Below are 12,083 nucleotides of genomic sequence, written 5' to 3' on the forward strand. Positions count from 1 at the left end.
TTTTGACACCATCCTTACACAAAGCAGAAACTTGTATTTTCCAATGACATACAAGTGCAAAGATTACAGATTTTAATCGTCTTTTTTCTGAACCAGGGAAAATCTGATCATGTTTCTCTGTAACAATAATAAAAAACTTTATTTTACATATCACCTTTAAAAGTGGCATCTCAAAACAATACAGTAGATGTAAACCACAGATTACAAAGTAAATACCCAGACAAACGCAAACACGTTTTTAATAAATTGCTTTCATTCATTCAACAGAGAGAGAGCGTAAAACCTGGGTGTAACAGCTGTTCCTTTTTCTGATCACTCGCTCTCTGGATAAACGTCTCGCCTGTCCAGTTCTAACAATTTATTTTAGTCAAAATTTTATATATCACCTTTAAAAGTGGAATCTCAAAGCAAAGTAAATACCCAACACTGATTGTACCCATCTGTCATGCTAATAAAACACCTTGAATTGAATTGAATTGAGGGAGAGAGGGGGGGAGGGCGAGCGAGATAACCAGGACGCAAGGCAAATAAGATACACTCCACAGGCATTCACAACAGCAACATATGAAACGTTTGCACATATAGTTAAGTTATTACTTGGTTTTCAAAGTGCAATGAAATACAATATTGTTGTTGTTGCTGTTCTTGTTGTTTTTATCCTGTAAAGCGTTTTGAGAAGCCACCTTTAAAGGCGATATATACTGTAAAAGCGCTGATTCTTATGGAATGTGTTCCGCCGGGGATTCAAATTTTTTTTTATTTTTCTTTTTAATCGCGTATCTAAGGAAATCTCAGTATAACTTTGTTCATGAACAAACAGTGGCATGTTACATTATTATTAGTTTTTTTGTTAACAAGGCTCGCCAGCTAATGTGAATCGAAACCTGTCTTTCTAGCTTTTAAAGTCGTGCGATGTGTAAGCCACAATTCAAATAGAGAAAAAAGAGCTGACTGACAAGATTTAAGATGTGGCTGTCAATGTTGGATTAAAAAAAACACATTGCCCGACGTTTGTTGCATTGCTTGAAAAATAACTTTATTTCGAGAGACTGGATAAGTAATTCAAGTGTTTTTGTTAACTTCCTGAAAAACAACTAATAATTTAACTATATGTGCAAACGTTTTATGATATGTCGCTGTTGTGAATGTCTGTGGACATGTGCTGGCTGGACAGGAGGCTCTACTGTACACAGAGAAGGGCGGGAGGAGGGGACAAGCCGATACATACTCTTAGAGTTTGATTAATAGGGAATATAATACAAAAATATAGTACTAAAAATAAGATACACTCTACAGACATTCACAACGGCAACTGTCAGAAGATAGGACACAGCGGCTCAGGCACCCGCTGAATGGAAAAGGGGCACTTTAATGTTCTGTATGGCTAATACTAAAGCCAATACTAATATTCAATACTTTAATATTCTTTTCTGTATGTTTAACAATAGTGGGTACTGGCCTAATTCGTCCCTGCTCCCGTTGTTAGGTGTTAATGTGTTGTTAAGTGTGAATTTGTACCTGTTTCCCTGAGGTCTGGCTTTTTTTCTGGAAAACCATAACTCTGGTCTTGTCCAGATTGACTGTCGGCGCCCAGGTCTGACAGTGCTGCTCCAGCAGTGCCAGGTTCTGGCGCAGCCTCTGTTCTGTGGGCGACAGCGGGACCAGGTCGTCTGCAAAGAGCAGGAACTCGATTTCCATAATTAATGCAGATCAGTAAATCAAGGGACAAAACAACTATTGCGCCCGGGTCCTCAATGGGCTTAACGTGCTAATGCGTTGGTTTAACAGTCCGGGTGTGGCAAGCCTCTAATGTTTAACCTTTAACTGTTTTTCCATCTACTGTATTGCTTTGAGATGCCACTTTTAAAGGTGATATGTAAAATAAAGTTTTTTATTATTGTTATAGAGAAACATGATCAGATTTTCCCTGGTTCAGAAAAAAAGATCTAAAGTGCTACACCTAACTTTCTTAATTCGTATGTAATGTATTTAAAGCAGTGAACTACTGTAGGTGTAACATAACATTCAGAAATACAATCGAGAACAGTTTTGTGGTGTTTGTTTAGATGAAACATTCCTAAAACGTATAACGTAACAAAATTAAAGACGATTAAAATCTGTAATCTTTCCACTTGTACTGTATGTCATCGGAAAGTTTCTGCTTTGTGTAAGGATGGTATCAAAAAGTAATCTTAAGTGGTGAGAAAGCTGTGCTCAATGTATTTAAGGGACTTAAAAGTAAAAGGAGATGCTTCATATTGCTTGACTAATTTTAAAAACTAAGTTATAAATGCAGTTATAAATCCCTCGGTGCCGCGCCGGGTGTAAATATCAAAATATACATTCGTCCCGGGCAGAGGCCGAAGAGCGCCCGGCTGGGGTGCGCGGGGAAGAGCAGGACAGGAGTGAAAGGCGGGGTTTAGGAAGGCGTACAGTCTGGGCAGGTATAGATTACACTTTTCTAAAACGTATTTGAAAAATAAAAACGATAACAATCTAATCCTTCCACGTTTGATCCCAAAATCCCAAGAAATGTAAATCTAAACGGGTAGAAAGCTATGCTGAAAATTTATTAAGATACTTAGAAGACAAAGATACTGTATCAATTTATGTTGCATTAGCCTGATTATGATTAAAAAAACACATATAATTAAACACGCGTTTGCGATTTAAATCAAAACACGATTTAAATCAATATAAATGTTTATATTGTAACGCATACTGTCCAGCCTCCATTTCTCTATAAAAATTTACTCTATTACACACACACACAATAGAAGCAGGAAGCAGAACATAAATATAATCATATCGTTATTAAATTCTTTAGATACGCGATTCCATATTATATTAGCAGAAAAGCTTAAAACTACCACTTTTTCACACGCTATTTCACATGCTAGTTAAATACTTTGATGCTTAAAATCGTTAGGGAGAAATGGAATACCAGTGTGTATTTTTCCTTTAAAGTACCGATTCCTGGAATCTGACTGGCTGACACCCTTCTGAAGTGGTTCCATAAAAATCTGGTATACGGAAAATAAAGCGTTGATAAAAAAGCCTGGATTCTCATGGATCTCATACAAGTATCTTTTAATACAGTCTTTGCTTTGCTCTTGAGGATCCTTGTGATATTTTGAGCTCTAGTTGAATGATAAGTGTCGCATTTTAAATCATTTTCGTAGTTAGAAATTATGAAACGCCCTGTTAAAAGCAAGGGAGTTTTTATGCCTGTTGAAGTAAAACAAAATGCCTGACAAAGTATGGCTTGGACAGATTCCAAGTGCTTGTACAAATGTGCTAAAGAAATTATACTTTGAGTATACAGCTTGTCCAAAGTCATTCATTATTAATACTATTAGTAATATCTTCGGTAAAGGCTTTGATGCATAAATATTTCTGATAAAGGTAGGTTGTGTACTTTTGTCCAACTGAGCAATCTTGCTTTCATAAAATATACCAACATTTTAATGACTGATGATTAACATGCTGTAATACACAGTTCAAAATTAAGAGCTCAAATGCTGTACATGAGAGGTTAAGCTCCCCCTGGCAGTTTTACAAGGTGACTCCAGATAGTTTCCGGCATGACGTCAAATGACGCGATTAACTGCGTGATACTGCGTGAAACCGCGTGATACCGCGTGATACCGCGACACGCCCACTGGGGTATGCCGCGAAATACCCCACCCATTTTGAATGGCTGCATCTGTACCTCTCAAATACTGTAAATCAAGTTAAAAATATCTCAAGACCGATTCTGGTCATAATGAAACCAAGTTTCGTGTATGTTTTCTTTAAAGTACCGAGACCAGCCATATACTGTATGTTTAAGTTCCAAAATTAATATCGTTTATGGCCTTCACACGCGTTGCAGTATGCTCCTATTCTTTTTATGCTCAGCTACTAAGATTTCCCTTCAGTGGTAAAATTCCATATAAATATTCAATACTTAAACGGGCACAGTTAAGACATTAAATATACATATACATACTGTATACAGTACAGTTTGCATACGGTAATATGTTTATGTTCCTAAATCAATCTCTTTTATGAGCATGTGAAAGGCATGGTGAATCGATTCTCAAAAATTACTGTACTTTGCATGAGTGGTGTTACTTTTACAAAGATGGTCAATGAAAAAAAGAATGTGGACAAGGGCAATACTTTGAGTTTACACTTACAGCTTGTCCAAGGTCATTCATTATTAATACTATTAGTAATATCTTCATTAAAGACTTTGATGGCGACAGCTCAAACATGAGAGGTTGAGCTTTATTAGCTCCACCTTGTGGAAATTCCGGATACTATTATTTTGCTTGCGGTATTATAGGAGAATTTACGGTAACTAGCAGTATTTACCGGTAACTCGCGGTATTTACCGGTAACTCGCAGTAGACTGCGTACAGCGTACCGGAAAATAATGCGGTATCGCCCGCGCATTTTGAATGGCTGCATCTGTATGTATAAATTCATTAAAAGGTATTTCTCTCTCTCTCCATTCTCTACTTTATTAACTGTGCTGTTTATTTTATATATATATATTATTCCAATTAAAGAGTTTTAAAATGTTTTTTTCCTTTGTTATTTTCCTCTCCATTGATATAAAGGGGGAGGATGGACATTTCCTCTCTCACTGCCACACGGACTGCTAGATGCTATTACATTGGGTCTCTTGCTTTCTAACCCCTCTATGATCAGCACATACATCTGTTAACCATTCAACGACAATAAACCCTGGTGAGTCTGCAATTCTGCTCTCCAGTCCCTCCTTCACCTCTTGTAGACACAGCTAGGGCAACTACCTGAGGATGGCTGCAATATAATGAATAGTAATTCTCCACCTGTGTTTATGCAACATTTAAGAAAGGGGTCGCTTCTGACTTTTGTCAAATTTGGATTACATGAAGACTTACAAAGACTCAGGAGTGGGTGTAATTGCATCAGTTGCCATTTTACAATTTAGCCTAAAAAAATATCTAGCTGAGCTACAATCCAAAAAATGATTGAAACGAATAAAAACGAAAAACAACCACTTCTTCTGAGAGATCATAAACAATATGGAGTATGGTAAATATTAAATTGCCATGTGGCAGACAAAAAGTAAAAATGGTCTGCATGTGCACACTGTGCAGAATCTTAAACATCTTTGGTCCAAAAGCCAGAAGCAGAGGGAGAGCGTGTTAAATAAAACAGTATCTGGTTTACCTTCACAGCTAGAAAGACACAAAATCACACAGTTGTACACCATGAAATACTGAACTGTAAATGATAGTAGTTATAATTTAACACAAAATTCAGTGATTTGAGCAGTCCACCCAGATGATTTGCCTTTTTCAGCTTTGCTATTGGGTACGATTACTATCAGTCCCACTGTTGCCCACCCCAACCCCCCACAGGCGAGTCTGGCCTGGTAGAAGTTCTGATAGCCCTCATCCGTCAGTGTAATAGAGATACTGAAGATGGAGTATGTGGTGTTCCGATCGAAGCCGGACTCACTGTTCCCCCCAAACAGAGCAAGAGCCCAACACCTACAGGAACAAACCACAAACTGTTCTCATCTGGTCAAGTCTACTGCACTGTTCGGAAAATACTGAGCACAAAATCAATTAAAAACATTCGTGCTTAATTTACTATCACAATTTCCCACATTCCTGGAGTATTGCAAGTTAAAACAGGTGTAAAAATGAACTCCAAAACTGAGGCACTGGCCAGGTCTTCTGTTCAAACCTGTATTGCTCTTCTTCATTTGCTGCTATTCCTACTGCTTAGTTCAAAACTTCTATTTAGATATCCATCCACCAGCCATACGGGAAAGGGTGTAGGATGCCTGCACCATCATCACTAGAATCGAATGATTCACATTAAAGTTTCATTAGAAAACGCAGTGGAGCACACATTTTGTTGGCATTTTGGAGCAGTTTTAAAAGCAATTTATGTTTTACCTCTTTATGTTCATTTCAGTGCAGGAAGGGAAGGGGTTTAACACCAGCTGATATTTTTCATACTAGGAAGTAAAAAGTAACTTGAATTCAGGTAATTGAAGTATGCAAGGAATCTCAACTACATAAGATGACGCCGAAGGACCTTTCACTTACTTTTTCCTGAGCAGGGACAGGATGCTGCCAGTGCCTTCATGGCCAATCAGCCAGGAAATGTAATGCAGAGGCTTCACCCTAAAGGACAGACACAACAGCAAAACAGCTCAGGAGTGCTCTTCTTAACATGCTCAGCTTTCAGGGAAATTGAAACGGAAGGAATGATTCTGACTTTTAAAAAACAGACTCAATGATTTGACCACAAGATCATATTTCTCAATATTGTCAATTTACTCTTGTAAATACTTCAGCTTTACTCTAAAAGGAGTAAAAAAAACCAGTATGACGCCTTTAAAATGGTCCTAGACCACCAATCATTAAACTTAACAGAAAATAAGAACAGTTTACAAATGTCATGAAGTTATTTGACATATCTAGCCACAAGCTGCTCTCAGGACTTCATCCAGCAGTTTCTTGAAAGAAGCCAGAGTATAGGCTTTAACAGCATGGCTGAGGAGGTTGTTCCATCCTCTACAACACTAACCACATGCAGCATCAAGAAGCCTGTTTTTGGGGAAAAAGTAGTTCACCTTCACTTGCTTGAGACATTGGAAAAAATCATCGTAAAGAACCAGCACTCAACAAGACCTCTGACAAGGACAGCATACGAGATGGGAGGTGGGGGCCATGGTAAACAATATCAGCCTGTTTCGATGTGTTGCAGCATCAGTGATGGCAGGGGTGGGGTTCAGAAACACACCTGTAGTGCTTCTCCTGCGGAGGCAGAGCCCAGGTGAGTGTGAGAGCGTGGACCTTCCTCACAGGCACCACTGCAAGACAGTCACACACAGTCTCAGGACAGGCACCATGACAGGGCTTTCGCCCTCCACATTAAAAAGCTCACTAGCAAGTCCGATAAATCAGCACCCCTTCCATCAAACCACAGGTATAGTAATATTCCACCACCATTTGTTTGGAAATTAGCCAAATCTGAACTGGCCACTTCCACTTTTACCTTAATTTTAAATAAAAGTGCACAGACAACATCAGGACAGATGGTTTTCATTATAAAAGAGGAACAAATGAGCTCTTGCATGTCGACTTTCCATTCACTTCAACAAATACAAATTTTATATCAATTGACTGCCGTTGAACCACACAACATGGTAAGTATGTTACTGAACAAAAGACAAAGCCCTCATTTTGATACTATGTTGAAAAATCTCCTCCTGGGATCATTAAAAACCCATTAAATGGGATCCATTTAATGGGATCATTAAAAACACTAGCTCCAAACTACTAGCTACAGTTTCAGCGAGACCACTGGCAGTGCAGTCGCTGAATATGCTCCAAATTTTGGAAAGGTTTGGATGAAGACAGTGTACAGGTCTCACGCTTTCATGCGAAGACATGCCCCTGTCAACAAGATCTGTGACATCATCGAAAAGGATTAGTGCAAGGGGATAGAGGTAGAGAACCACCAGCTGTGTGTTTTGCAAGACTGATACAGAAACATCGCTGAGGATGCCTGCCTCGTGTGTGGGCTAAGCGGCACAGACAAGACGCAAACTGAATCCTGGCGGATGGACAAACTGGGCTTGGCAGACTGGGCTGGACCTGGCCTACGGGCCACATACTGTATTTGACCACCTTACTTCAGTGGGACAGTGTGGACCCACTCAAACACAAAAGCTTCTCACCACACCCACCTCTATAGAGTTTGTTGAAGGCAACAGTCTCGAACGGGTCTAGGAGGTGAGAGAAGTCTGGCTTAGGCAAGCCACTGAAACCAAAGCAAAAGCAACAATCAGTTACCACATGCAAAATAACAGACAACCAAGATACTGTGCCCAGCGAGACAGCCGATTTACTCCACCTCTCCCTGAGACTGGACAGCACATGCCGCAGTGTACTCAAACACCCTCTCAAATGTGCAACTACTGCAGCAGAGACTCACTTGTTAGGAACACAGCTGAAGATCTCTCTCACCCAGGCCTCCAAAGTGTCCAGGGTCTCTGCAGCACAGTAGAGAATAGAGTAATCCTTACAACTGCTCAATATAAACGCAGAGTGACATATATTTCATAGAATGACACCTGAAGAAGGCTCCACGGCCGAAACGTTTTGTTCTCTTTCTTCTTTTTTTCAGCATGGAATAAAGCTATTACTTGTTCTATTTCATAGAATGGTTTGTTTGTGCTAGTAAAAAGATACTCTCACTTAAAAGAAACGGTTCTTAACTATGAAGTTGTTCCAGCACTGAATAAACCAGTAATGGAGGTGTTAAATGTCATTTAATATAATACTTCAACTTGTACATCAGGATCCACTTGATTTAATATCTCTTTTATTCTTCCACTTTTTCAAATCTTTCAATATTGTACAACTGCAGACATGTAAATACTCTCTCAGTACAAGGTGGTACCATAGTACTGATCTGCATGAATCAAGACCTTAGTTATAATTACTTTTTTCCCAGAAATCTTTATTTTAAAAACATGACTACAAATTAAGTAGCACAACTGAAAAGAGTTAAACTGGATTGACTCATTTGCACATCTTTCAAAATTCCAATTTCAAGCACAGGTCATCTCTGACAAACCTTGCATATGCATAGCTATTATTCATGGTAAGGAAAATGAGTCTGTTTCTAAACTGTTACACTCTTGCTAGGATCCCATTTGACCTTAGATGGGCCACAATCATTTCCAAGATCAACTGCACCTGAGGCAACATTGAAAATGCAATCCAGCCAGTTTTACCTCTTAACTGCACAGCCCAGGTCAGATATATCTAAAATGTGTAACACTGGCACAACAAAAAAAAACTCAGCTAAGACTCAAAAGGGTGACCTGACATCCATTTTTCAAACCTCTGGCACCCTCAAGACCCCCCCCAGCAGGGCGTCACCTTTAGACTGCACTGCCAGGGTCATGTAGTGGGCAGAGTAGTGTCGCTGCCAGAACTCCTTCAGTCGCGCGTAGGTGTCGATGTTCTTCTCTCGGGGCTCATGCTTCAGAGTCTGAGCGTTCACTAAAAACACAGACCAGAAAAAACAGATTTGCCACAGAAAGAAAAAAAAAACATTTCCACCATGGCAGCAAATATCTTTTAACAACTTTGTTTTGTGGCTAAATTTCAAGGTTTCCAGGTATAACTAATTCTCATAATGAAACGTACAATACCCTTGATTTTCAGAGTGAAACAAAAAGAAAAAATTCCCTTTCTAGTTTTCCAGGCTGCGAACTCTGAAATAAGCCAGTAACAGCCGCTGGATACTTTAGGCTTTTATCCATATTTAAAAAATATTTCAATTTGTATTTACAAATCACAAATTTGCATTGTGTGGTGATCAGTTAATGTTAATAATATATATTTATGATTATGAGCAGGCAAAAGATGTTGCAGCAATATGGCAATAACACACTTTTTAGAGCTTGTACAAGTGTTACTTGTATATGAACCTGTTTTTCTGAGGTGCATTTTTTTTTCACGTCACATTCCTCCACCAGCTCCTCGAAATCGCTGTCCTTCTCATCCTCATCGTGTTCTGACTCTTCCTCGGTTCCCTCCCCAGAGTCATCTTCCTCTTCCTCCTCCTCCTCCTCACCCTCACTCTCCTCTTTCTCTGAATCTTCGTCTTCTGATTGGGATGCCTTCCCATCCACACTGGTTAGATCTGAGATGAGGAGAGCTTTCAGCCTGTTGTTCAGCTGTATGTATCAAGAACAGAAAACAAAGCATCACAGGCCCGAGAAGAGATTTCAAAGCTTCATTGCTACCACTGCATCGGGGCTAGCCAGGCAATGCTTAATACAGTAGGTCATTTGGGAGCTGTTTTCTGGCAGGAAAGAGAATGACATTGATGGAAAAGGTTAAAATTCAAACTGAGAAACTGTTGAATTAGCCAGCACTCTGTGGGAAGAAATAACTAAATGATTTACTAGCCAAAAGAAAGTGACTGAATTATTCATGCGTACCTAATGAGTCAAGTTTGACTGACTGGTCCTGGAAATATGTAAAACTGATTTTTAATTTTATGTGGGTTTTATTGATTCCAGGTCTATATGCAGAGTGCAGTACAGCACTAACTATGTTTGCAATGCACAGCCTCTTTGTGCATGTTCTCCAACTGGAGACTCTTTAAGAGACCTATGCTTTCAAAAAAGCAAGACGCATTGATGGACAGGGGTATAACCACACATAAGTGGAAATCTTTGGGTCAGAAGGATGTGTTTTTATCATCAGTACCATGCTGGCAGAGTTTTATCTTCACAATGATGATTAATAAGTCCTAATGTGAAAACTGGTCAAAAGAATAAAAACACCAGCTCTCTCATAATGATTGCAAGTGGCATGCAAATGAGAAAATACAGAACAGCTTAGATCCTGACAAAATACTATAAGGAGAATTCAGTTTTCCAAGTATCTGTTACCAGCCTGTCCATAACAATAAGAAACTGAAACAATCTTTCTACTCCCCCTGACAGCAAATTAAATTTCCCCAGTACCCCAAGAAATATTTTTGACTCACAAAATTAAATGTATATAGACTGTTTAAAGCATTACAGTTTTAAAGTGTTTACGAAGTGAATAGGGAGCTGTTAAATACAGTGGACCTTTGAGAACAGTTTGTGTTTTTATTACACCATTAGAAATGAAGTTGAAATGAGAGAAATCAGGACTCGGAAGTATGTTACACTTGACACTCCTAAATGTGAGTAAGCTGGAAAGCTTAGGGAAAAAAAGCTATGCCAGTATCATTTATGCAATGTAAACTCAGATGATCCACACATGCCTGGACATTTGAGACTATCCTTGTTGAACAGTGGTATAACATTACATACACATTAACAGCTGACTGCTCATACCCAGTTTTGAGTTACAGGACAATATCCTGTTCATATGCAATCTTGGTACTCTGCCTCATGTATTTGTGATTCTGGTTAATTTAGGCTTAATATATCTATTAAAAAATGGCTTTTAACTATTTTTACATGTATACAGCTACAGACGTAAATTTTGGTGTCCTCCGATTTCAAGAATCATTCCTTTATTCGCAGGACTATTCGTGGACAGTTAACAAAACATCCTTAAAAGACATGCAATATTCAATATGAAATACTGAAGAGTTTATCCAGCACAGCCTCTGACTTCATCTAGGTTTGCACCCATACACTACGGGAGCTGTGATTTTCTGAACTGTGGAATAGCTGTTAGTAACTGTTAAAATTAATCAACTGAGCTGCTCAAAGAATCGGGTGTTCGTTGTGACTGCATGTCTGGTCAAATCACCAGAAAATAATGTCATCAATTTCGCGAGAATTCTTTTAAATACTTTGGATGGCACACCGCACCCCCGAAAAGTAAGCGGACTTGAGGAATGGGTTAGGAAGTCTTGCACAAAAACTGTGACCGACTCCCCATGACGTGTCGAGTACACGAGCAGCTCACCTGGACTGCTTGGGGTCACTCAGCGATTTGACAATGTCGGGGTCGCCCCTGTTGTCTTCGCCTCCACCGCCGTTATCCCCGGAGGCTCCCTGGTCTCCTGCTGCCGCTTGGCGTCGTCAAGCACACCCGTGCTGGACGGCTGGGCAGAACCGCTCCCAGTGCTCTTGGACTTACTGGTCAGAGGCATGCTTATGAAGTGGTGACCTGGGCAGGGGAGCTGAGAGCCGGAGGTTAGCAGGCACAGTTCTGGGGCAGCTGGGGAGGGTTGTCGGTCAGCCTGGTGTTCTTGGCTCCAGTGACCATCGCAGGGTCGGTGTCCACGCTCTCGGACATCTTCACACAGATGATGTCCACCAGGCGCTCAAACACCTGTCTGACACTGATGTTCTCCTTGGCACTGGCTTCAAAGTACTGAAAGCCTACATTAAAAAAAACAAGCAAAACAGAGGATTTTTGCTTTTCTTTTGCAAAATGCTGTGGGAAGAAACACACAGACAGGCAGAGAAGCTTGGGGTCAGAGTGCACGCTTAGCCATTTATACGGCGCCCCTGGAGCAGTTGGGGTTAAGGACCATGCTCAGGGGCCCAACGGAAT

General features: G+C 39.9%; 2 protein-coding genes across 2 annotated transcripts in view; one reads left to right on the forward strand and one right to left on the reverse strand.

Moving 5' to 3' along the window:
* Nucleotides 1–11,676, reverse strand: part of LOC148652389 (nardilysin-like) — a 14,057-nt gene extending 2,381 nt beyond the window's left edge. The window contains exons 1-8 of the mRNA XM_088597612.1: nt 11,551–11,676; nt 9,535–9,748; nt 8,946–9,068; nt 7,993–8,050; nt 7,745–7,818; nt 6,796–6,865; nt 6,096–6,173; nt 5,408–5,528 (exon numbers count right to left, since the gene is read on the reverse strand). Coding sequence (XP_088453738.1) covers nt 5,408–5,528; nt 6,096–6,173; nt 6,796–6,865; nt 7,745–7,818; nt 7,993–8,050; nt 8,946–9,068; nt 9,535–9,748; nt 11,551–11,676 — 864 coding nt within the window. The remainder of the gene's footprint in view (nt 1–5,407; nt 5,529–6,095; nt 6,174–6,795; nt 6,866–7,744; nt 7,819–7,992; nt 8,051–8,945; nt 9,069–9,534; nt 9,749–11,550) is intronic.
* Nucleotides 1–12,083, forward strand: part of LOC148652387 (uncharacterized) — a 77,897-nt gene that overhangs the window by 21,001 nt on the left and 44,813 nt on the right. The gene's annotated exons all lie outside the window — the stretch shown is intronic.

Source organism: Lepisosteus platostomus, chromosome 11, assembly GCF_059453375.1.
Source record: "Lepisosteus platostomus isolate fLepPlt1 chromosome 11, fLepPlt1.hap1, whole genome shotgun sequence".
NCBI classification, from domain to species: domain Eukaryota; kingdom Metazoa; phylum Chordata; class Actinopteri; order Semionotiformes; family Lepisosteidae; genus Lepisosteus; species Lepisosteus platostomus.